Source organism: Astyanax mexicanus, chromosome 2 (genome assembly GCF_023375975.1).
Source record: "Astyanax mexicanus isolate ESR-SI-001 chromosome 2, AstMex3_surface, whole genome shotgun sequence".
NCBI classification, from domain to species: Eukaryota; Metazoa; Chordata; class Actinopteri; order Characiformes; family Acestrorhamphidae; genus Astyanax; species Astyanax mexicanus.
Genome location: NC_064409.1, coordinates 15,031,372 through 15,055,532, shown reverse-complemented (window position 1 = coordinate 15,055,532; position 24,161 = coordinate 15,031,372). Strand labels below are relative to the sequence as shown.

The 24,161-nt window shown below is 39.4% G+C and overlaps 1 protein-coding gene across 1 annotated transcript in view; it reads left to right on the top strand.

Moving 5' to 3' along the window:
• Positions 1-24,098, top strand: part of rassf3 (Ras association domain family member 3) — a 39,038-nt gene extending 14,940 nt beyond the window's left edge. Inside the window, exons 2-5 of the mRNA XM_022671297.2 lie at positions 8,236-8,343; positions 11,301-11,547; positions 17,620-17,735; positions 19,270-24,098. Coding sequence (XP_022527018.2) covers positions 8,236-8,343; positions 11,301-11,547; positions 17,620-17,735; positions 19,270-19,419 — 621 coding nt within the window. The 3' untranslated portion in view covers positions 19,420-24,098. The remainder of the gene's footprint in view (positions 1-8,235; positions 8,344-11,300; positions 11,548-17,619; positions 17,736-19,269) is intronic.
• Positions 24,099-24,161: the final 63 nt, after the last annotated feature.

The following is a 24,161-nucleotide window of genomic DNA, read 5'->3' as shown; positions in this document are numbered from 1 at the left end:
AAAGTAGTGGTGGTGGGGGGGGGGAGGTTGTGGTTCAGTTAATTTCTGTGTTGGTTGTGTGGAGGTGGTAAGGTAACTCCGTCCGTGTGTTGAGAAGTCTGACTGCCTGGTGGAAGAAGCTGTTGCAGAGTCTGGTGTGCAGTGGAGGCTCGGATGTTCCTGTATCTTCTGCCGGAAGGCATCAAAGCGAAGAGTCCGTGTGAGGGATGCGTGGGGACGTCCACAATGCTTTGTGTGGTGTAGATCTCGGTGATGAAGGAGAGAGACTCTGATGATCTTCTCAGCTGTCCTCACTATCCTCTGTTGGGTCTTGCGAGTGATTGTATATCTGTGTGTGAAATAGAATTGTTTTATATGACTGAAAATGACTGATTCCAAACTTTGGAATTTTCCAAATACTTGCTTTTTTCCGCCCTCAAAAGCCCTGAAGAAGATGCAATCTTAGATGACCTATTTTCTGACAGGGATGAATGAGTGTTTATCACATCTGGAAGTTACTCAAGTCTCGTATTTGCCCACATCATAGGGGTCTTTTTCCTGACTCTACAGCAATGCAGAATGAAATTCCAAAACTGTTTATTTTCACACTCTGTGGCAATCCACATTTGTTCACTCTACAAAAACAGTTTTCAGCCAGTCTGCTGGGGGTCGTTCTCTCTCTATGCAGTAGTTTCCATTTCTCTTTCTCTTGTATTGTTCACATAAACGATCCTGCCATTCATGGAACAATCCAGCACCACAGGAAGCTACTCAGACTGCTCTCTGCTGTCCATCCGTCCCCAGTTGATCAGGAAGTCAGCTTTAGCTGCTTCTGGCTGTAAGAAATCTTTTCTTTTCTTGCCAATCCAATCAGTTGCCACATTTCTTATGAAAGATCAAGTGAAACCAGCAGACTAAGCTGGCTTTGGTTTAGAGGGCACACTTTCAGCAGCAACAGCTAGGCTGGTTATGAAGAAATGTAATTAGCAGAAGAATGTGTTTGGGAGGAAAGGTGTGGTGGCTGTGGACTTCCTGAGCCAGCAGGACAGGAAAGAAGAGTGTGGAGAGGGCCACTTCTGCTACACACAGACTGAGCATTCACATCAGATTTCACTGTTAGTTAAATATAGAATTCAGAATTAATCTTTAAGAAAGCATATTCTACATCCCCCTCCTGAAGAATCATTTTTTGGTTTTAGTAGAACTGATGCTCATGCTTTTCTGTGACATGACTCCTAGCCACAGAGATGACATCAGGTGTTTTCATCACTAGGAGTCAGATGGGAGCGTCCCAAAAACCTGTCTAACCACACATCACAGATCCTGTTCCATTGAAGACTGACTACATTAGAGGGAAGTGCATGACCGTATGACCGAAAACATGATCTTCCCTGTTCAAAGAAATAGTATACTTTATGGGAAAAGTATTATGACAACTGCTCATTCATTGTTTCTTAAGAATTAGAGGTTATTAAAACTTAATTTACCCTTTTTAGTTGGAGTATCTTTGTCTCTACTGTCCAGGGAAGATTATGCTAGGTTTTAAAGCATTGGTGTTAGGATCTAATTGCATTTAGAGTGTTCCAAGAGCTTTACCCAACTTACATGGCCTAAAGTTCGTCTGCTGTGGTTATGTTTAAGACCACTTGCATTGGCTTGGTTAAGCGTATGCCAGTGTGGTTCATTAGCATGCTGAGTAACCTAGCAAGCTACCTGCCGTGCTGTTCTCTGATTTCCAAACAGAAAAAAGAAGAACCAGCAGTTACCAGCCTCTTTTCCATGTTCAGAATCACACTGTTGAGAACAGGAACATAATGCATTAGGAACTACCCTGCAGGCACATAACAGTGTTAGCCGTTATCCTCACTTAAATTTTTTTTCAACTGACAACATGACCAACATTTAACATTAAATTAACATCTATTAACGTCTATTGACGTTGGTGGCCAGCTGTGTATTCAGAGAACGGAAGCTGGGACTTCAGACCCCCATGTTGCCATATTGTGTACTCCCTTAGAAAGTCACTGGTTGCGTGTGAACACAAGGGTTAGTGATGTTAGAATTTTTAATCACTACTCTACCTCATCTTTAACTCCCGAGCTCAATCTTTCCAGAAAACACAGTTTCACTTCTCCACAGCTCAATGCTGAAGGGCTTTAATCTTCTCTACCCACGCCTGGCATTAGACATGGTACCAACAGGTTCATCTGCATCATTTTCTCCTGCTAGTCCTTTTTAATTGGCAATAATGAATTAATATGTCTAAGCGTTTGGACATATAGAGTAGTATCTTTCACCCCATGCTACATGCTAACATGCTAACCCCTCACTCATCAGCCCTCCAAGGACATCGAGGCCTCTTTTCTGACTGTAGCTGACAGCAGGCCACATCTAATGTTTAGATCCTTCTTAAAGTAATTAGCCTGGTTGGGGGTAAAGAGGGAGGTTTAGGGTTGACAGATGGGTCTCAAGGACACCTACTCGTCCGTCTAGTTCCCCTGCCCTTCCGCTCTTCTCGCTAAGCCTGTGTTTGGTGTGTAGGAGAGGGAGGGAGGATACTGTCCCTCACAGTGTGGGAGGCTGGGCTGCTTTTTTTGAGCCATTACCTCATCGGGAACGTGTTTGTTTTGTCTTTGTCACGCTCAGCCGTGCAGTACCGTCTATCTTAACCCTTAACTTTCTGCATACAACTTCGAGTGAGTGTAAAGTTACACTGATGAAAAGTCATTTGAACTGCTGTTGCTCAACAGTTATCAGGGTGTAACACTCTGACCTCACAATGACTTGTCTTTTGGGAGTTTTTTTGTCATTATGATTTTTCTTTTTATGCTTTAAAACCCTTCCCCAGGCCCAGGCTCATAAGGATCTATATGAAACTTTTTTCTAAAGGCCTTGGAGGCTACGTTCATATTACAAGCTACATTAATATGTACAAAAATGTTGCCTTCTTCACCAACAACAAAAAACTTCAGCATATGAATTGGAGAAACAGCAAACAGCTCATCTGAAGTACATGCTCAGGTCGAGGAGGCGAAAAAAGGCCAGTCGGTTTGCTTTTGCTGTTTTTGCAGCAGCTGCACCAAGAGATGTGTGGGTATGAGAGAGAAGCACGTAGCACACGTGTAAAAGCAAAAAGATGCATGAATTCTGATTTGACCGTTCACATTCATGTCGCATGTCCATGGAACCGATATAGGACCACATATGAAAATGACCCAAATCTGATTTGGGACCTTTACACAGCCATGAAATAATCAGATCTGAGCCATATTGGGCAGAAAATCAGATTTGAGTCACTTCAGCCTGGTAATGTGAACATAGCCAAAAGAGATCTTTGAATTTTGGGAAGCTGGGTACCACCCAGAAAATGTAGGTTCCTGTTGGACATGTGGTCTGAGTGGGTTTGTACATGAGTTGTTCTTCCCAAATGGGCTCCATCTTAATCGCACATGGTCCTATCTAGGCCTCATGTGCAGGTTACAATTCAGATGGGTCCATGTGTCTCCTTTTTGGTTCAATCACTGTCCTTGTTTGGCATCCATATGTGGAGTCAACAAAACTTTCTGGTTCCCAGTTTGGCTATAGGAGCAGTTTTTTTCTCAAAGTGCAGCACATTACTTTCACTTCTCTTCAAAACATGCATGCCCTAGAAACGCAGTAACTTATCTTCTCAGGGGTTAGAGGGTGTGGTTATACAGTGTAGCCATGGATTGAGCAAGGTATTTGAGAACTGGCACCATCTCAAAGGTCCTGTAATGAGTTTTTATGGACAGCGACATACTGTCTCACTGTGAACCATGCATCCACCAGACACAGTTTACACATAGTGTTTACAATGCAGCCTGAGAAACCAGCAGCTGCCCTCAGGGAGGCGGTCACATCATAAAGCCCACCAGATCAGCATAATGGTGCTCTGTGTCGCTAGTAATAATCAACACAACATTGTCTCCCGATAATTTGACCCACAGCCATCATGTACAGCAGCTTTTTTTCACACTCTTAAAGCCACTGAAAGGGGCCGAGGTCCCTTGTTTATACAGCTCTCTTACCATCTTTTGTTGGTTGGTCGAGACAGAAGAGGGAATCGTGGGCGCCTTGGTTGTAGTTTTGACCTCAACAGAAAGCATGTGGTGGAGTTAATTGGGCCTGGTGAGCGTATGTGTGCTGTACTGTGTTCGTTATAAAGGCCTGTGGTTCGGATTTGTCATTTTGTGCTTGTTTTTCCATTGCTTGTTTGGAAGTTGATGGTTTGAGCTGTTTAAAGCTGGGGTACGGGTGCATGAGAGAAGAGCTTGTTAGTTATTATGCTGACTGTATATTATTAAGCTGATGGTGCAGCCAAGGAGATAGATAAGCAATGATTAACTCTGTTGTTTGAAAGTTTGGACACAACAAGCTGTCAATCATAATTAATGTACCGCAGTCATTAGGCTTGTCACAAACTTTTATGTATGGTTTAAAAAGATACAGGGGTGTTTCGATTCAGTGCATTTTGCAATGCATCTAAATAATTAAAGCTTAAAATAAAACACATGTCCATTCTGTTCAGCTTTTAAAAGCATTCAGCATTATTACATTTTTTTTAAAAGCTCTATTTTTGAGTACTTGGAATGCTTAAAATATGATGCTTTGCTTGAAATGTTTTAAATATTAAGTTTTCAAGCAACACCATAGCAACCACCACAGCACCATAGCAACATATTAGCAACCACCTAGCAACCAATTAGCAACACCATAGCAACCACCACAGTACCATAGCAACATATTAGAAACCACCTAGCAACAGCTTAGCAACACCATAACAACCACCACAAATACCATAGCAACCACCTAGCAACAGCTTAGCAACACCATAGCAACCACCATGGATACCATAGCAACACCATAGCAACCACATAGCAACTGCTTAGCAACACCATAGCAACCACCACAGATACAATAGCAACACCTTAGCAACCGGTTAGCAACACCTTAGCTACTACTTAAGACCATATCAGCCAACCACAAATCAGCACTGCAATCACACTCGCAGTTTCTGGAATATCCCACAAGTTGGGAAAACCTCACCAACCCCAAGTTCAGCATCATTACATCAGTCATGCGTTCACTGCTGTCCAACTTCTACCTGCGGTTATGTTTCTATAGTGTTTGAGACTATACAGATAAAATCATTGGTCATTTTTATATTTAATCCTGGCTATGAATGCTAGCCTGGCACATAAAAAGTGGGACATATTTTGGTTGGATTTACCGTAACAAACTGTTAAAAGCTTGCCAAGCCATTTGCAGTAAACTTCAAACTCTTCAGCTAAATGATTTCTGTAAATATTTTGAAATATTTTGTTGGAAGAACTGGAATGCTGTTAAGTCTGACATGAATTCTGAGGCACATGGAAAGCAGTGTTTAATTGGTGTATATACATTTTTAACATTGCATTACCACAATTGTATTACTATTTTGTTTTGTAGTGAAATTGGATTGTATGTTATTGATACTGTGACTGAGACCCAACCTTTTGAATAGTAATATACGTGGTGATTTGAGGTATGTAGACCATTTTGACCTAGTGTCTGTTATTTGAATCAGTTTTGGCCTGAAGACCTTGTTCCTATTATCCTTCTCTGTTGCTAAAAAAGCACTTGCACTTGCAGCACTAGAGTGTTGCACCAGAATAGCACCTGTTGTTAGGCTAATCCACCTGTGAATCAGCCTGTGAGCAGGTGAGGTCAAACGGAGTCCATACCCGGAACCCGGCAAATCCTTCCCTGGTGAGACTACACCAGACCTGATCCTGATCCTATTGCAGACTGTTACATGCTAACTGAAGTTGCAGTATGCTAATCTTCACAGCTTTAGAGGTTTATTTATGGATGAGACTCAGCAGATGTGCAGCTCACACCACAAGGGGATTACCTTTCAACTCTCAGGCCTGAAGTGTAACAACGCATAACGACATTTAGGAAGCCCAAACCCACCTGTCGTTGTTAACAAACCTCTCTCGCTTCTCGGTACTTTTGGCCTTTGCATGAGGGGGATTTCGTTGTGCTTGAAACAGAACTCCCCTCTTAAGACTGGTGTGGTATTTAGCCTGCACTGCGTACACTGGGACAGTCCTTCTCTGTCCATGTGTTGGCATTCGGGCCTGAGAGTGGAGCTTGGCCATATAAGGGTCTCCGTGCCTCCCCGGCTCGGCCCTGCTGCAGGCCTTTTCTGCTTTGTTTTGAGCAGCAGAGCTCGTGAAAGCAGACCTTCTCCTGTGTGCCGTCTTATGACCATGTAAGACCAGACGGCACTTAAGGCTGCTGAGAGTTACTGCTAGAACTTAGAAAGGCCTGTAGATAAGTGTAGATAGGATCTATTCTAGGGATACACCTCTTTGGGAATTATTGGTTGATGCTGATGCCTGTTAATCTAAAGTTTTGGGGAATCCTTTATTTATTAAGTGTAGAAAAAAATGTTGGTCTAAATAGTTCAGCATAATGTTGGATGTTCAATATGTCACTTTATCCCCAGCTTTGCAACCCATCCCAAAAGTACTGTATGGAGCGCCATCATAGCAGAGAACACAATCCACATCTACACGTTTGTATCTGCTCTGGAGGCTCCTATTATAATGGCAGTATGTCTCTACAGGGACCAGACAAGCTGTTTGTGGCATTTCCACATCTGGGTCAGCAGTGGGTACAGTGTAAAAAAGCTAAAAAATCTATTCATCTATTCACATACATTTAAAGATACAATGTTTAGGTGTTACAGTAATTATTTGTTCTTATTATTTATTCTGTTTGAATACATTTTTAGATATCGTTCATATAAATAAAACAAAAATGTTCAATGCTGATTAGGATGCACTAAAAAAAGTATTTTTGTCAATTTTTTTTTTTTTTTTGCAGCTTTTTGATAATTGTAAAAAATTATTTTAATATTGCATTAATTAGTCTAAATAGCCTAAACTTGTGCCTTGGATCTCAATAAAAAAGGACAAACAAATAAACCCATAAAAAATTAAAATCTAAAAATATTTATCCAACATCCAATCAGACATACCAGCACATACTTGAGTCTTAAATTAAAATCAATTTAAGGAATACCTATATGTGTTTTTCACACTATATGTCAAATGAGCGCTGGATGTTAATCTACACAGATTTCTCTCCTGAAAACCATTTATTTGGGTGAGTAAAGTGCTTCTATTTGTGTACATTAAGTTTAGATTCCAAAATTTCTCCAGCACTAAGGCTGGAGCATTAGCATTAACAGCTAACCACTAGAGGTTAGTGGATATTTACGCCCGACAGAGTTACACTGAGGAACCCTGAGTACTCCGGTAAGCCAGGGCGATGTTGGCTAGCAGTTCATCCCACGTAGCTTGTTTAACCACGGTAAATGCTCAAACTACAGTCTGACAATACTCACCTCTAAATGGCAAAAGAGCTAGTGCGGTAAGTGGCTAATGCTAATTCTGCTCCAGCCCTGGTGCTGAAGAACTAAACTGAAACTCCTGTGTAACGCTGTACTTTAGCAAGTGGCTTTACTGCTCTTTACAACCTGACTGTTAAAACTCATACATAAGACGCACTGGATTAAAAGGCACACTCAAAATTTGGGGAAAATTAAAGGATTTTAGGTGCACCTTATATTGCAAAAAATACGGTAGTCTTAAATTAGACTAAATAAATAAATTAGTCTTGGTAATTTCAGCTGCGAAAGAAAACCTTTAATTTTGTGGAGGTTATAATGTTTCAGTTACGCATGGCCTTGGGCACAGCGGCTCTCCTGTTCATTACTGCATGAGGTTAACCATTGTTCTGCCTCATAATAATCTTGATCATCATCCTGTACAGTGTGTACTGTGTGTTCCTAGCCTGTATTGTTTTCTGCAACCTTTAAGATCATCAGCTGGTGTGGCTGAGTAAAATAAGTTCGCCTTAACATTTCAAGAATGACTTCTTTCTAACTGCTGTAAGGTTTAAATTTAATTTTTCATAAAGCTTAGACACTTCCACTAGGTGAGCTGTACTTAGATGCAATGTTGGGCTTTGTCTCATGTACCATACCCTTAATTAATTTAAGAGGTTGCCAGGTCTGTGGCTTTACATGTAGTAAGTACTGTGTTTGAGGGGGTTTTGGACACTGAGTGCAGCTGTCCTGAAGTGACGTTCTGTACCCTCTAACTGTTCCAGTTTTCCCTTTTTTTTTAACTTGTAGGTGTTTATTTTCTGTGGCTAACTCTCTCTCTCTTTCTTTCTGTACAGGATGTGGAGAAGGAGAGAGAACTGCGCACTCATCTCAGTTACGAGGAGATCAGGCAGAAGGTCGAGCTGTACAACTCTGCCAGTCGAGATCACCTCAAAATGACACTGGTGAGAATTCCAACTACTTTCTTTTAGCAAAGTTGAGAAGATTCACTGTTAAAATGTCAGTTTTTCCTTAAATTGTGCAGTCCTAACTGTACAGTACGTATAATGCACTTTTTAAATCATTCTTTTTTTTAAAGTCACAGTGTTCAGCAAAAACTGTAATGCTCTTATTTGCTTCTTTGTTAACAAGAGTTTTGTAGTTTGTATTTTTTTTTCTTTACTATAAACAATTTTAGGGAGAGAAAAAAACTTTCAGTGAAAGTCAGTGTAAAAACATTGTATTCCAATATATTTTGCTGCATTTCCATTGTTCCATTTATCATAACATTTTGATACTATGTCAAGACAAATCTGAGAGATTAAAATAATGTGAAAAGGTCTGTGCTGAGTGTATTTTAAAGCTAATGTCTGTAAGTTTTGTGATTTAGGGCCCTCTCTGGCGAGCATGTGGAAGAATCATTTTAAACTGGGCGGGTGTGATGTGTTCTCCTTTCAGAGCAGATTAATCTGATTCCAGGTTATGTTCAGTCAGAGAGAGAGACAGAGAGATAGAGAGCTCAGTCAGAAACATTACTTCAACTACACACTTTGGTTTCACTATGAGTGAATAAGCTACTGAGCTCTGAGTTTCACCTTCTGAAGTCTCCATTGCTCCACCAGCCACTCACGTTCAGTAAAACTGAATCGGATCCTCTTTTAGAGGCTGCACATGTGACCTAAGTACGTAAAAACTTGTGACGTGGCCAGAGGAACTCCTGCGAAAAGCGACCCGACACTCCAGGTTTTAGAATAAATATATTAGGCTTAGCAGGGATGTTCGTTCCAGCACACTGGTACCATTAAACACAATGTTTTGTCTCTTCTCCACTGAGAAATGCTTCTGCTTTCAGTTAAGAAACAAAATAATACAGACTGCCACTTTAAATGTATTGCAGTAGTATCCCTTAGTTTTGAGAACTATGTTTCTTTGGAATGACTATTGAAATCAACATTCTGGATTTGTGACAGCCCAGTGTGTGTGCATGTGTGTGTGTGTGTGTTGACAGGTATATTCAGCACCACCTAATAAAGCCCCTTTCTTGCTGTATATTGCTCTGTGTAATGGAAGACTCGTAATGTAGCTGAACTGCACTGGCTGTGCACACAGCTTTTTTTGTGGTGGCATCTTTGTCTTTCTTCTTCAGAGAGACATTACTCATACTGCCAGCCTTGGATTGCCATTCAACCTTAACCCTTTGTTTCATGATGATAAGGCCCATGATGTCAGATGAGGCACATTTGTTTGGGCTGCCACTGGGTTCACATGTGGATGGGGGCTGTTATCTCAGAGCAGGCCCTGTGTGTGACAGTGAGCTATGAATAGGCCAGAGAGGAATGCGCTGCTTTCAACGCAGCATCTGCTGTGAGATAACCAGTGCACTCGCAGTGTATACGGTACAGTTTAGTAAAACACTCAAAGGATCTCCCTTTGTCTTCTTTTCTAGATATTTCTATCAAACAGTCGTGTTCTTGTTCTTTGTCTCTTTTAGCCGGAGGCAGTCATACGCTTCCACTTGTCTCAATAACGGTCCATCTTATTACATTTTAAATGACTTCAGTGTGCAGCAGGCTTGCCTGATAAGGTCAATTTAGACAAATAATTATTGTCTGCAGAATTACCGAATGCAAAGCACCCCATGTGAGACCTACAGCGTCTTCCATTCATTGCAGTCAGGCTTTTTCTCACAGGCTGCAGCCAGCTGATTTAATAATCTGATGTATATCAGGAGGGGAAAGATGGAAATTTTAAATAATGAATGTTGTAATTGTGTAATTTTTTTATTTATATAAAAAAGGATCATTTTTATTTGTATTGAGTTCCTAGTTCTAACTAGGGCTCCACAATATTGGAGTAAAAAATGATGGACTGATCAGTTTTTAGGGCCGATTCCAATTTCCACACTAACGTTTATGATGTTCTTCAGTCCATGTTGCCATTTAGTGTTGGAATAAGAAACTGCAGCATGTTGTGTCTTCATGCCACGCTGCAGCATCTGACAAACCAAGGATTATACAGGATCGGATAATTAATTAACCAATCTTGTTTGATACAGATACATATCTGAATGATTTTTAATCTGTAAATTTCATGCTCTTACAAAAAGGTGTTCAACTCTCTCAATTGCCTATGGGTGTCTTGATAAAAAGAACATTGCAACCAACCAAAATCATTGAGAACAAATTGTACAAATTTAAATTGTTGCATTATTATTTGATCACTTTTCTTCCCAAAGCTAGTGTTTAAACTCCAGAAAAAAAATTCCAGACACATAAGTGCAGTAATAAAAACTTTGTTTATAAACTGTGTTTAGTTTGTGTGTAACTATACACATTTATATTTATAGATGTTTTGATTAAGCTCTGTGTCATTTTGTAATTGTTTAATTGTAACTGGTCTCATCGTTTGAAAAAGAGAAAGGTGTATTACATTCTGTGTGAGTGTTTATGAGATGGGGGTCACTGTTAGGCGTCTGGGTTTTGGCTTATTGTGTGTAAGTCCGTATTACAGCGCTATTCTTACCTTTCAGTCAGTGAACGCATGGAGTGTAGCGTTTCAGTCCTGCTTTCTGACCTATAATTACACCCACGGGGTCTTCCCTTTAGCCTGCTCTACACTCAGCACTGACATTTGGGCTAACAAGCTTAGAGAGATTGTGTTGCCTCCAATCGGTGGCCCATCTGGACACCTGGCACTGCTTTGGCAGATGCACACTTTTACTCTTTCAGTCACCCCATCACTTATCCTATTATACATGGAGAGAATCCAGGGTTATACACCTTTTTGAGTTGACATGAGAACAGCAACATATTTGTATAGAATAAGACATGCAGAGCAAGCAGAAAAAAGTTTTTCTAGCAGTTAACATGAAATTGACTGCTTCTCTCTCTCTCTCTCTCTCTCTCTCTCGCTCTGATGTTAGAATGCTGATGGCCTCTACACGGGCTTCATAAAGGTGCAGCTGGAGCTGCGACGGCCCATCACTGTGACAGGTGGAGGAGGTGGAGGCCAGGAAGCGTTTTATTTGCCGCGCGGCTGTGTCAACACTCTGCACATCAGCAGCTCCAACACTGTCCGGCAGGTGATTGAGGCTTTGCTGCGCAAGTTCACCGTGGCTGACAACCCGGCCAAGTTCGCCCTCTACAAACGCTCCCGCCGTGAAGACCATGGTGAGTGGAACTGTTTTTTTGATACGGTTGCACATCATGATAATTTCTACAGCTATATTTTGGTTTATAGACAGAGGGTAGCATTACTATTCCATCTCTTTTGTAATCTCTTTTACTGTGCAACAGGTCCCCAGACCCCTTTTTGTTTCTACCAGCATTTAATTAATAAAATAGTGCAGTGCTAAACCTAGAAAAGCGGATAATAATCACAGTTTGTTCCTGTTTTGTTTAATGCATCTTTGTAATTTTTCTACATATTTTCTACATACTTTTATATATGCAGATTATACAGCCGATTATAAGGCGCACTGTCAATGAATGTTTATTTTTCTGGTCTATTTACGCATTTTAAGAGACACTATAAAGAACTTCTAATTTAGCAGGTCTCGTCGCTGGGTGGTGGTGGGGGGTAGCTAGGTTAACTAAATTAAGTAAAGCTAGACTAAGTAAACAAAACTGTATTTAAAAAAGACTTTCTCAAACGAGCGCTGAATGTTAATCTACACAGATTTTTTAGCGGCTAACAATTGGTTAGCTGATAATGCTGCCCGATAACGCTACTCTAGTAAGCCAGGGTGATTTAAGCTAGCGGTTTGTCCCACGTAGCTTGTTTTAACACAGTAAACATGCAGGCTACAGTCCTATAATGCTCACCTTTGAACAGTGGAAGTGCTAGCGCAGTTAGCGGGTAATGCTAATGCTGCTCCAGCAGTGCAAGCCTGGGTTAGCAGCAGGCTACAGGCCAATAATGCTCACCTCTGAACAGGGAAATAGCGGTAAGCGGCTAATGCTACTCCAGCCCTGGTGCTGAACTAAAATGAAACTCCTGTTACGCTGCACTTCAGTGGATTGGCTTTACTGCTCCTTACAACCTGACTGGTAAAATTTATGTATAAGGCGCACCTGATTAAAAGGCGTACTGAAAATTTTGGGAAAAATGAAAGGATTTTAAGTGTGCCTTATAGTGCGAAAAACACAATGCAAGAATGTTACTTAATAATGTCAATAAAATATTGTAAACATGTATAGAATTTGTCAATGAAATGTCTGCCATTTTGTATGCAGAGTAACGTGCCACCACAATTCATTTTCTGCATAGCAATGACGCTATCTCTCAAATAATACCTGCTCTGTGGAGGGCCTTTGGGGTGGTGATCATTAAAGAACAGGGTGAAAGGGGAGTGTAGTAGTTTACAGTAGTCAGTGAATGCAGTGTATGTATGTGGGTGTGAAGATCTCAGGCACGCTGCAGTGAGATTATCTTGGTGAACACGCTCGAGTATTTATGGACTCGCTGCCCTCCTGCCTCCCAGTGTCAGTAGATAGTTCTGCTACTACGCCTGTATACCATTTCTACTACTGAGCCAAGAGTTTTCCATGCCAGTGCACGCACGTACACACACATTAACACACACACATTTAGACTCAGCACAGTTAGACCAGCTGCTGTCCACGCCAGCTTGTTGACAGCTGGTACGCTGGCTGATGCCAGTCAGCCTCTTTCCCTACAAACACAGATATGCACACAGGGATCACCCTCCACACCACACACACTGACACACACACACACACACACACTCATACACTGTCTGGCTCAGTTTACAGGCCTCCAGACTGCAGTGTGAAGTATTATTTTCCTCATCCAGTGGAAACATGCATTGGAACAATTCCCTCCTCCTTCGGGGACCATCCCATCCGTCTTTCCCCACATATCGCTCAGATCTTTGGCTGCTGGAGGTATTCCTGATGTCACAGGCTCAGTGGGGTGCCAGACCGCACATATGGCCAGTAGTTTAGTACCTGCTTTTCCAGCTCTTGGCTGGAATGCACTAAGGCTGTTTGGACTGCAGTGCTGCAACAGTGTAACACGCAGAATTGAAAAAAGCAAATAGGTTTAAAGCAGCATTATGCAAGAATTGGTATTATTGGTATTATTGGTATTGTATAGGAGTGCCTCCTATAGGTGGGGAGTGTTATATTTATATTTATATATATATATATATATATATATATATATATATATATATATATATATATATATATATATATATATATATATTTGTTTTTGTTTTTTTGCACACACTTTGACTCCACTGTCATAAATACAAATGATGCTTTGAACTATATAGCGTTATAGAAAGCTAAACACAGTAGGGGTGTGCCATATCGTATCGTACTCAATAATATCGGCAAAATTTTTAAATATCGAGAATGATATTATACCCTGAAATATCGTGCCATATCACCCACCCCTAATTATCACATCAGGGTACTACTTTTTTGCTGTTTTTAGCAAAAGAAAAAAAATCACACTGTTCTCATTTCATGTATACAGATTAAAACTGTCCAGTGTCATTCATTTTACTTTAATCCTGGATATAAGCAGATATTTGGAGAGCATTATTAATATCATGAAATTCTGGATCATTGACTTCTGTAACAAATCTGATGAAATTCTTGTATATTTTAATAACTCAGTTAGGGTGTGCAATATCATATCATATGCAGTAGTAAAATTTTATTTATGTAGTTGCAGTAGTGTATTCTTTACATTTTTTTTCAATTCAGTGTTTTGTCTTATTGTCAAAAGTATCGTTATTGCGAAAATACCATGAAATATCCTAATATTATTTTAGGTCTATATCACCCACCCCTAATACACAGGCATTTGATGATAAATTGAGTGATACAGAAGTGGTAGCTAAAAAAGAGAAGCATGCTAAGGTACACTTTAGAAGCTCCCAAGTGGCAATGACCGGCACAAATAGTAAAAAAATAGTAAAAAATATTTCTACATAATGTTGCTTAAATTTTTAACTGTAAGACAGTTAGACTTCATTATTGTAGTCATCATATGTTTTAACATCAGCACTTATTGTTCCCTCTTTCTGCAACCCCCTATTGATTGTTTTTTGGTTGGAATAGAAATCAACTTGGTTAATAGACGTGAATCACACTAAATCCCTGGTTTGTTACATATTCATCCATGCATCTATCCTCTCACCCACTAAGCCAGCTCACAATTCACTCTAATACAAACATTTGCTCCCAAGCACATTACAAGCAGCATTATTGCCACTATTGATGGACACACAGTTTTGGACAAGCTCAGACGTCTCTAAAAGTGTTGTCATGCAACAATAGAAATGCTATTCTTTTTTTAATTTTTTTCCCAGATTTGTATCCCCCAGTTTTCTCCACAATTTACAAAGCCAAATACCCAACCCACTTATTAGGACTCCCCCTATTACAAGTAAAGCCCCAACACCAGGAGGGTGAAGACTAGCTCATGCCTCCTCTGATACATGTGAAGTCAGCCATCGCCTCTTTTCGAACTGCTGCTGATGTAGCATGGCCGAGTAGCATCACAGCGCTCTTTGAGGAAACGCAACGACTCATTTCAATACATCAGCTCACAGACGCCTTGTTATGAGTGACATCACCCTTTGGAGTGATGAGGGGAGAGAGCGGCACTTACCCACCTAGAAAGAACAAGGACAACTGTGCCCTCTCAGGGCTCCGGCAGCTGATGGCAAGCTACGTAAACGGGATTTAAACCAGCAATCTCCCGATCATAGTGGCAGCGCCTTAGTCTGCTGGACCACTTGGAACTCAGAAATGCTATTCTATCAATGAGTTTGAAGCCATTGTTTTATGGTAAAAATGCTACATAATGCTTTTCTAAGTACTCGGATCCCTCAGCACACTTAAAGTAGTCACTTGGTATTCTGATCTTGTGCTGTCTGGTTGGATACAACTGGATGTAAAAAGGGTCTGTATATCTCAGTCTCAGCAGATGAACCATTTATCTTGTGCTGTCCCACATGGGAAAGGGATTATGCTCTCAAAGTAAATTGAAATGAGTAAAGGGGAGCCTGAGCTAACGAGGTGTTGCCAGAAAGGGGAGAATGTGCTGACGCTGCTGTCTGGATATCTCAGACGTTTCTCTCCCACAGAGACAGGAACGAGACAGACCTGCCTCCATACGTCTCACTGCTGGGCAAAATCCCCACTGTGTTCCGATCCAAGCACACAGAATGTGTGTTATATAGTATGTGGGGAAATCACATGCCTGAATCCCCCCCTCATCCACGTGAACGCGTTTACTGTTGTTAAACATGGTATAGTGAGGCTTTGAGATCTTCTAATTAAATGACCCGTCTAGACCTGATGATCAGCTTCGTGTGGAGTGATAACTATTAAATGCTGATAAAATGCTGCTGCAGAGCTCATTACAGAGACCAGAGGAGCGCTCGTTTCAGTCCACATCATTCATAACACACCCGAGACGTGCTGCTGGAGACGCAACAGCAACTTGTTGTGCTGTTGAACACCAAACTGGCTCCATTATGCTGGTAACACAACTGGCTTGGGTTGTGAGAGTTTTCTAAGAGAACAGGTTTTCTGTTCAGAGAAATGAACTGAAACTTCTGCTGTAATTGAGCATAAACTATACAGATGCTACAGATAAAGACTAGGTTGAAAAACACTGAGCTATTCCTTTTTTCTCTTGTGAACCATCAGCTGTTTTTTTAACTACTATGTTAGGCTTGTAGAAATACACCACATTTTCAGTCTTTTCAAATCCGAGGTCAGAAATGTAATTGATTTTCTATTTTTCTATGTAAAATTAAATGCTACACTGATTTGTTTGGCTCATAAATAAAATTAGATACCTTCCCTCTATCAAAAATAATCAGAGATGCATGATGCTATCGGAATATTGTTATAAGGTGAAAAAAAAAAAAAAAACAGTAAAAAACAATTATACCACAGTTAGTTCCAACCCTGCAATGTGATTGGCTGAGAGGCGTTCTATGCGTGCCAGTATCAGTCGGTAATGCACTGTAACCGAAGCTCTCCTTGTATTACTCCGCCACATTCAGGTAACCTACCAACAATGCAGCGCTTACAAGCCAAACAGCACAGCTACAAACAGAGCAGCAATGGATTGAACTATTTGATATATTTTCTCATCCTCTTTAACTAAAAACTAACTTCACTCTTTCAATAAACAGCGATAATGGAACTGTGGTATCATTGCAATATTACACTCAGGGTTCATGCTAAGGCACAAGGCTGCACTCCCTCTTGTGTATTATTGCTTCAATGTATTTAGTGTATGTAGTAAATAAATATTCTCTGTAATAGTAATCCATACAGATATTCACACAAAAAAGGTAAATATCAGCATCTGCCCAGAATGTCTGTATTATTTCACCCTTAAAAATAATGTATAAGCAACTTAGAGGAAATAAAAAAAAAATGTAGGTGTATGCATAGCTATAGCCCCTCCCTGTCTGCCACCCACTTTACCCTAAAATAGGATGAACCCAGACGGATATATATATATATATTTTTATCACTTTATCACTGATTGTGGTTTCCACCAAAAGCAGCAAATTATTTTAAAAGTAGGTAGGACAGGGCAAAATTAATTATGTGGAAATTCTGCTGATTATATCTCTATAGTATTCATTAATTTAAAAAGAATTCATTTTGCAATCTGTTTTTTTTATCTAACCTATTCATTCATGCTCATCAGTCAGCCTATCGTGACTTAATTCCAAGATGGTGCCCGGAAAACTACCTGAACTACCTGTGTTTTGTAACAGTCCTTTTTTTTTTTTTTTTTATAATTTTATTTCAAATTTTTCCAATTTTCTCCCCAATTTACACGGCCAATTGCCCAACCCACTCATTAGGACTCCCCTATCACTAGTAATGCCCCAACACCAGGAGGGCGAAGTCCTTTCTAGTAAACTACCTGTGCACTCTTAAAGTTCTCAGTGCCACAGAATTCTACCACTGAAGTGTTACTTTGAGCTTGTGCAATGTATTGGAGTCATTTTCGTACATCCATATTCCCATGATGATTTACTGTTTTTATCTCTCTCTCACACTCACTGTTTCAACACGCTTTTCTGTCAGGATTTCATAACTGCCTTGTTTTCTTATTGAGTCATGTACCCCCAGAGTTGCCTCTCTGTGTATCTGTGTGAAAGTGTCCTTTCATTTCATCAGAGTTGATTGTGCCTAATGAGTGTTTGTGTTTGTGTGTGTCTCCTGCAGTGTGTATCTGTAAGCTGGCAGAAGGAGAGCACCCTCTGCTCCTGCGTCTGCTGGCCGGGCCCAGCACTGACACGCTCAGCTTCGTACTGAGAGAGCAGCAGACTGGGGAAGTCATGGTGAGTCATTAAAAAATGTTTCAAGCTGTGGAATTGTATATAGTAATGACCTGGTTATGTGACCATTTCTCATACAGATGTATTACTTGTGAAGCCCTTTTAGCAGTCGTTATCACGATGCTTCAGACAGTAAAATTGTGGCTTGTGCCATTCACACATGCAGCCCTTAAATAGTAGTAAAAGTGTTCATACTTACCATGAAAGTTTCAGTAAACAAAGGAATATGCAACCAGCACAGTGGTGATGGGAGCATCAAAGGGGCACAGTATTCATAAAGAGTATTATTTTACCAGTCACACCATGTTTAAAAACTTACACAGTAAAATATATGGATTTAATTTTTAGCCAAAAGTTTTACACAAAAAAATGTAATCAGCAGTAAACATTTTTAGAATCAAAAGGAAAGGTATATGTTGCAAATTTAAAACAGAACCAAAAATATATAAAATATATATATATATATATTTTTTTTTGCAGTTAATTGAAAATTGTGTGTTTGGATTTTGCCAGTTTTTGCTTTAATCAATTTTGCTTCTGGAATCATAGATTCTGCTTAACTGTTTTGCTTCTATATGTCTATGATCTGTATAATAATCAATAATCAATTTTGATTGCAGATTTTATATGTTTGTGTAAAATGTTTGACACAAAATTAACCTCTGAAACACACAGCATGTGAGAAAATCCAGCATTTTATTCATTTTTAAAACGTTTATCTTTTTCACAAACACTGTCCAATCAAAACAAGCTTTAATCATTCTGGACATTCCTATTTGTCTCATTAGCGCTACTAGTGTTTGGACATGCAATTGCACCTATATTCTGAAAATCACTCCTGGGCAAAGGACAGATGAGCAACAGGACAGAGGCACTTCAGGGGTCAGTCAGACTTGCTTTGCCCCTCTGGCCCCGCCCCTACTACCGTCACTCCCCTACATTTGTCCTTATGAATACTGAAAACTTTACTGCAAAAAACTAACGTCCTAGAATTGTTTTGTTTTGCCAGCTTTTCCTCTTCACTCTCGCTCTAAATTGGCAAAGCACATAGACAAATATGGGTATAAGAAAATATAAATAAAAACATATATATCAAGGTATTAAGATATTATGTTTGTATTCTTAAAACATTGCATCGATTTCAAATGACTTCAGGTTCAGATGCAAGATTGGTGGCAGACAGAGGTTCATTTTGTGTTGTAGTTTAGATTTTATAAATATAATGGTGTCTTATTATACTATGACTTTTAAATAAAAAAAATATATCGCCTTGCTTACAGTATTGCAATACATCATGATACATTGAATCCCAAATTAAAATAAAGATTTTACCTGGATTATGATCAATGAACGACTATTTTAATGATGGACAGTTCTGTTCCTGATCACATGCACAATGGGAAAAATATGCAATACTATATCAAGCTTATTGATTTTACACCACCACACAAGCCCTTTTTCTTACAGATTGCTATATAAGAATATAATACACCCCCCTTATAATCAACTCCCCCTTCCATCTCTCCTCTCTTTCTAGTGGGACGCATTCTCCATCCCCGAGCTGCACAACTTCCTGCGCATCCTGGATAAAGAGGAGCAGGATCAGGTCCATGTGATAACCACCCGCTACAACATCTACAGAGAGAAGCTGGAGGCGGCGATTCGAGCAGTCAGCAGCCCTGATTAACACCATCCTCTAACAGAGAGAGAGAAAACTCGTTTTGCTTTAGAGGACTGCAGGAATACTCCTCCCTCTAGAGACGCACACACACACACACACACACGCATTCAACAGCGGACTCCAGAAAGAGGCAGCAGATCTCTCTCAAAAACTCTCTCAAAAAGACCTCCAGAGAGCACACAGGACTCTCACTTACACGCTTTTCCAGGATGCACCCTTAGTGCCAAGATCCCAACTCTGCGCTTTTGCGCTTTTTTTTTCTCACAGATATGTTTGTTTTCACAGATTGATCTGTGGTTTATTGTAGTATATATTTTATTTTTTCAGTCTAGTTACCTCTTGAACTTGTGAATGATGCAAGCTTGAGAATCTTATCTGTTTTTTTTTTTGTTTAATTTTATTTAATTGGTGGAAACTATGGTTTGTACATATTTTTGTTCATTGTTTTTAATTTATGTGGGTGAAGCTTCTTTTGTTCTTTTAGTTTTTTATTTTTATGAATCTTTATTTGAGAGATTAAGAGTCTTATTTTATTTTGTTAAAGGCATAGCGACAGCCCAAATTGATGGCCGGATGAATGGAGATGCAATGTACCAAAGAGAAAAACAAGAGCTGGCCTTTGATGTGCAGTCGGCAAGGCTGGCCCAGATCTTGTTGGAGGGAAAAGAGCTTTAGCTGTTGGTCTGAGACCAAGTTGGACGTGGTTAAGTGAGTGGTCTAATGTCTGTTTAGGCGTAGAGAAGTTGTAGATCTGGTTCTAGAGCTGGAACTAAGAGCTACAGAACTGAAGCTCCAAGTTATGCCCAATTCAGAGGAACATACAGAGGACTAAACTGAATATTTTCCATTTTAAGTACCAGTAAAGCTCTTAACGGAAATTGCGACATGTAGAAAAGTGATAGAGAAGGAAGACGGGATATGGATATGAATGTAATGTGTAGGTGAAAGCCCAGTCAGAAGCATGAGAACATGCCTGAGGCGACTATTAAATGCAAAGCTTGGCAATAGCTTTTGCTTTAAGAGAGAAGGATCAGAAGTATGTTGATCAGACTTTAACTCTGGAGCTTTTTTGAGAAGCTTTCAGAACAGAGAAAGCGAAAGAGAGAGAGAACAATAAAGTAGGGAACATGGGGAACATTGTCACTGGAGCAGAAATGATTGCAGGAAGTTGACATGTTGGTATTGAGGAAGTCTGAAACCCATTTAGAGGAAATGTCTCACACACAAGCTGTGTTGGAGCTGACCACTGCTATCTCCAGGCCTGCACTCGTCTTTGTTAGCTGCAGGCGTCCGTTTAAAACTAATGACAGACTGCTTCCACTGCGGGTCGTTAAGTTAAATATCCTCTTGTGATCGGAGCCTTTAGCAGAGATAAGCATTTGAAACAAAGCCAGCACTGTTGTTGGCCACTGGCTTCAGGGAGGGACTTAATTAGTGGAGCTCTAAAGAATAAAAGACACTACAGAGAGAAAGAGAAAATGGACTTTAAGTTGTTTGGTGGAGGATCTATGACTGTGGAAAGGTATAGGCTGAGGAAGTGGGGATGAAAGTTTGGGCAGTTTGGCTTACATTTCATAAGCAGCTGTCTGTTCAGAGCTGTCTGTTCAGAGCTGTCTGTTCAGTACTGTACATGTGTGCTGGCTGTCTAAACTGTATCTGGTATTATACATTATATATACCACATTTGAGGGACTTCACAAAGCAGTATTTCTCAGTTAGAGAGATATTTGGGGCCAAAAGTTGTATTAATTTGTATGTTTGTTAATTTTAAGCTTATGGTTGTCTACCACTAAAAACAAAAAATGTGCTTAAAAATAAATCAGCCCATTAGCTTTTATTAAAAATGTATTAGTAGTAGGGGTTGGTGATATCATAAAAATAAATTGTTTGGCATTTCTTTTTTATGATACATGCTGATTCTTAAAAACTGCTCTTCAAATACTTGGCCTGTTAGTATAGCTACTTTAGTTTGGACAATATATAATCCCAGAAATAATTGCGATAATTGATATTCTTGTCACTTTATGGCCATTTCATTCCACATTAGAATGATAATGTAATAGCATACTACATTTTTAAACAGCAATGACACGTACATTGTTGAGAATTTTCTGGAATAAATGTCTAATGAGTAAAACATATGTCCAATAAAAGCACTGATTTTAAACAGTGAACATACCAGATCAATCACATTAGATTTTACTCGGTTTTGCTTACAAAAAAAAAAAATAGACAACATTGAGGTTAGAAAAAATCAATATAGTCATGTCCATATATTGTACGATAAATCGCGGACATAAATTATCGTGACAGGCCTATTACCCACCTTTAGTTATTAGTTACAGTATTTCTGTTACTTTTTAAGCTAATTTAAAAGATTCACAGATTGACAACTATATCAAATCTGGGTCCAGACAGTACTAATCTCCCCCAAGACCTGAACTTGACAAATCTGTAGATACAGCTTAATGAATTAATGAATGCTGGACAACTACTACTTCTACTTCAACCTCTTAAACTTCTCAACACCACTTGCTTTTTCTGGCTTTTTCTCATTGTTAAAACTTAAGAGCATCTCAGACATTTTGTTCTGCATTTCTTTGCATTCACGAGTAATCTGATTAGTGATCTCCAGGGTGTGATAACAGTCTAGGAGCGTAAAGGGTTGAGTTAACCATCTGATCTGAGAAATCCTGCTTTGAAGAAGTGACCGCTTTGAAATGATGTGAGCACAGACATCCAGAATGTTCACCAATACCTTTCTTTCTTAATCTGAACAGACAGATCTTATGATATATATATATATATATATACCCGTATCTCGCATATGTGGAGCTCCAAACACAACACCTTGTTTCTAATGCTGTTAAACATGGTGTAGTTTGTCTATGCAGAATTTAGCAGTGTCTTGTAAGCGGATGCACTGTCGCTGAGCTATCGTCCTGTGCTGTCGTGTTAAGGTTAACATTTACACCATGTTAAATACGTTTGTTTAATGATACTTGTGTATCAGTGGTTGATTGTGTTTTATTTTATTTTGGTTTATATGTATGCATATTTTATCATTTCATGTTTTTGCTAGTACTGCATGATGGTTTTCTGATGGGTACTGCATAATGTTGTTTTTTGGCGATTGAAGCAGATTTGTGTGTGACGGGGAGACACCTGTTGTTATCTGCTGTAATAGCGCCTTTACATCGTTACTTTGTTACTTTTGAGTCCTGAAGCTCATTTTTGGTCTTTTTTGTGTCTTTTATAACCAAAGATTTAATTAAAAAGTTTATAATTTAATTTGAAATTTAGTAAGTTTAGGAAGTAGAAGTTTGCCTGGTGCAATCAGCTTATACACCTCACTTGGGTTAAACGATGTCTATAACCTGTTAGAAATCTAGAAACTTCACTAGGGCAACATTTACTTGTGAACACTGGGTTGAGTATGATTTAGAATTGGTTGTTTTATCGATAAGCCATTTATATATATGACAGTCCCTTTAAACGCTCTGTTACTCCAGTATTATTAGCTTATGACTGAGGGGTCACACAGGGCAGTAGTTTTAGACATGAGAATTTAGATAAGAGTTGAAAAGCATTTTGGGCACTTTACACATTGTAATTCAGGGAATATCTTTTTTTCTTTATTTTTGTCTCTTAAATATTATCTTTCTTTATTCTATAACAGTAAATATATATTTTATTTAGTAAAATAAATCTTAGGCATGTTCTGAGGATTTAAGAGGATTTTATCCTAAACTTGATTTTTTTTTTAAGAGCAAAAAAAGCTTCCATAGCCCATTTGTTTTAAAAGCAAGACTGTGAATGTTCCAACTGCATCACGTTTTATTAGCCTGTTATTCAAGTCTCCTTTAAAGGCTATGGCTATGTTTGTGTGAGTACTACTACTAAAGGAAGTTCTTTACTTAACGTGATTTCTTACGTAAATGCATGCATTATATTAATCCATGCATATTCCTCTTGGCTGTGAAGGACGTCACTGGCCAGTGCTGTTAAAATGATTTATATGATTTTGTGTTTTAGCAGCACACGACTGATCTTTATCTTTATCATTAACCTACATACTCTTAAGTTGCCAAAAAAAAAGAATATTCTTTTTAAACAGTAAGCAGATCTCAGCAGAGCTTCATTCTGTGTTTACAGGGTTTCCCCCTCATACAGACTGTGCTAGAACATGACAGATAACATGCCCATGTGATGGACCATAAGGGTTAACTGGGATACTGGCGTCTACTTGCCAATTACTGATTAACTTTATGCGTCGTCAGGGCTCTAAATCCAGAAATCTGGACTATTTATCGTTTCACATTTGTCATTTCAGGATTTCATTCAGTCTAAAATCTTACATCTGATTAAATCTGGCCTGTGGCCTGCACTCGTCTGTCCATGACCCTGGGTGTGCTGGGAGCTTTGCAGAGATGATGTTTTGCTGGATTGCTCAGAAGGGTCAGTACTGTGAAGTGGACAGTTTTTTTATTATTATAAAGAACAGAAAAGTACACTGTCCCCTCATGCAGCAAGTCTCATAGACACTGTGCTCTTTGTGTCTGTGTTATGTTGTCTTATGCAGGTTAATTGTTGTCAGGAACTGTTTCAGCATTAAATTGTTACCATTCGAGGCCTTTCTGGTGAAAGATTTGGTTTCATTGAATAAAGTTGAAATTGTTTCTCAATTTTGTCAAATGTGTTTGTCATTTTTCACCGTCTCTCACGTGTTCTGGTGTGTGGTCTGTTTC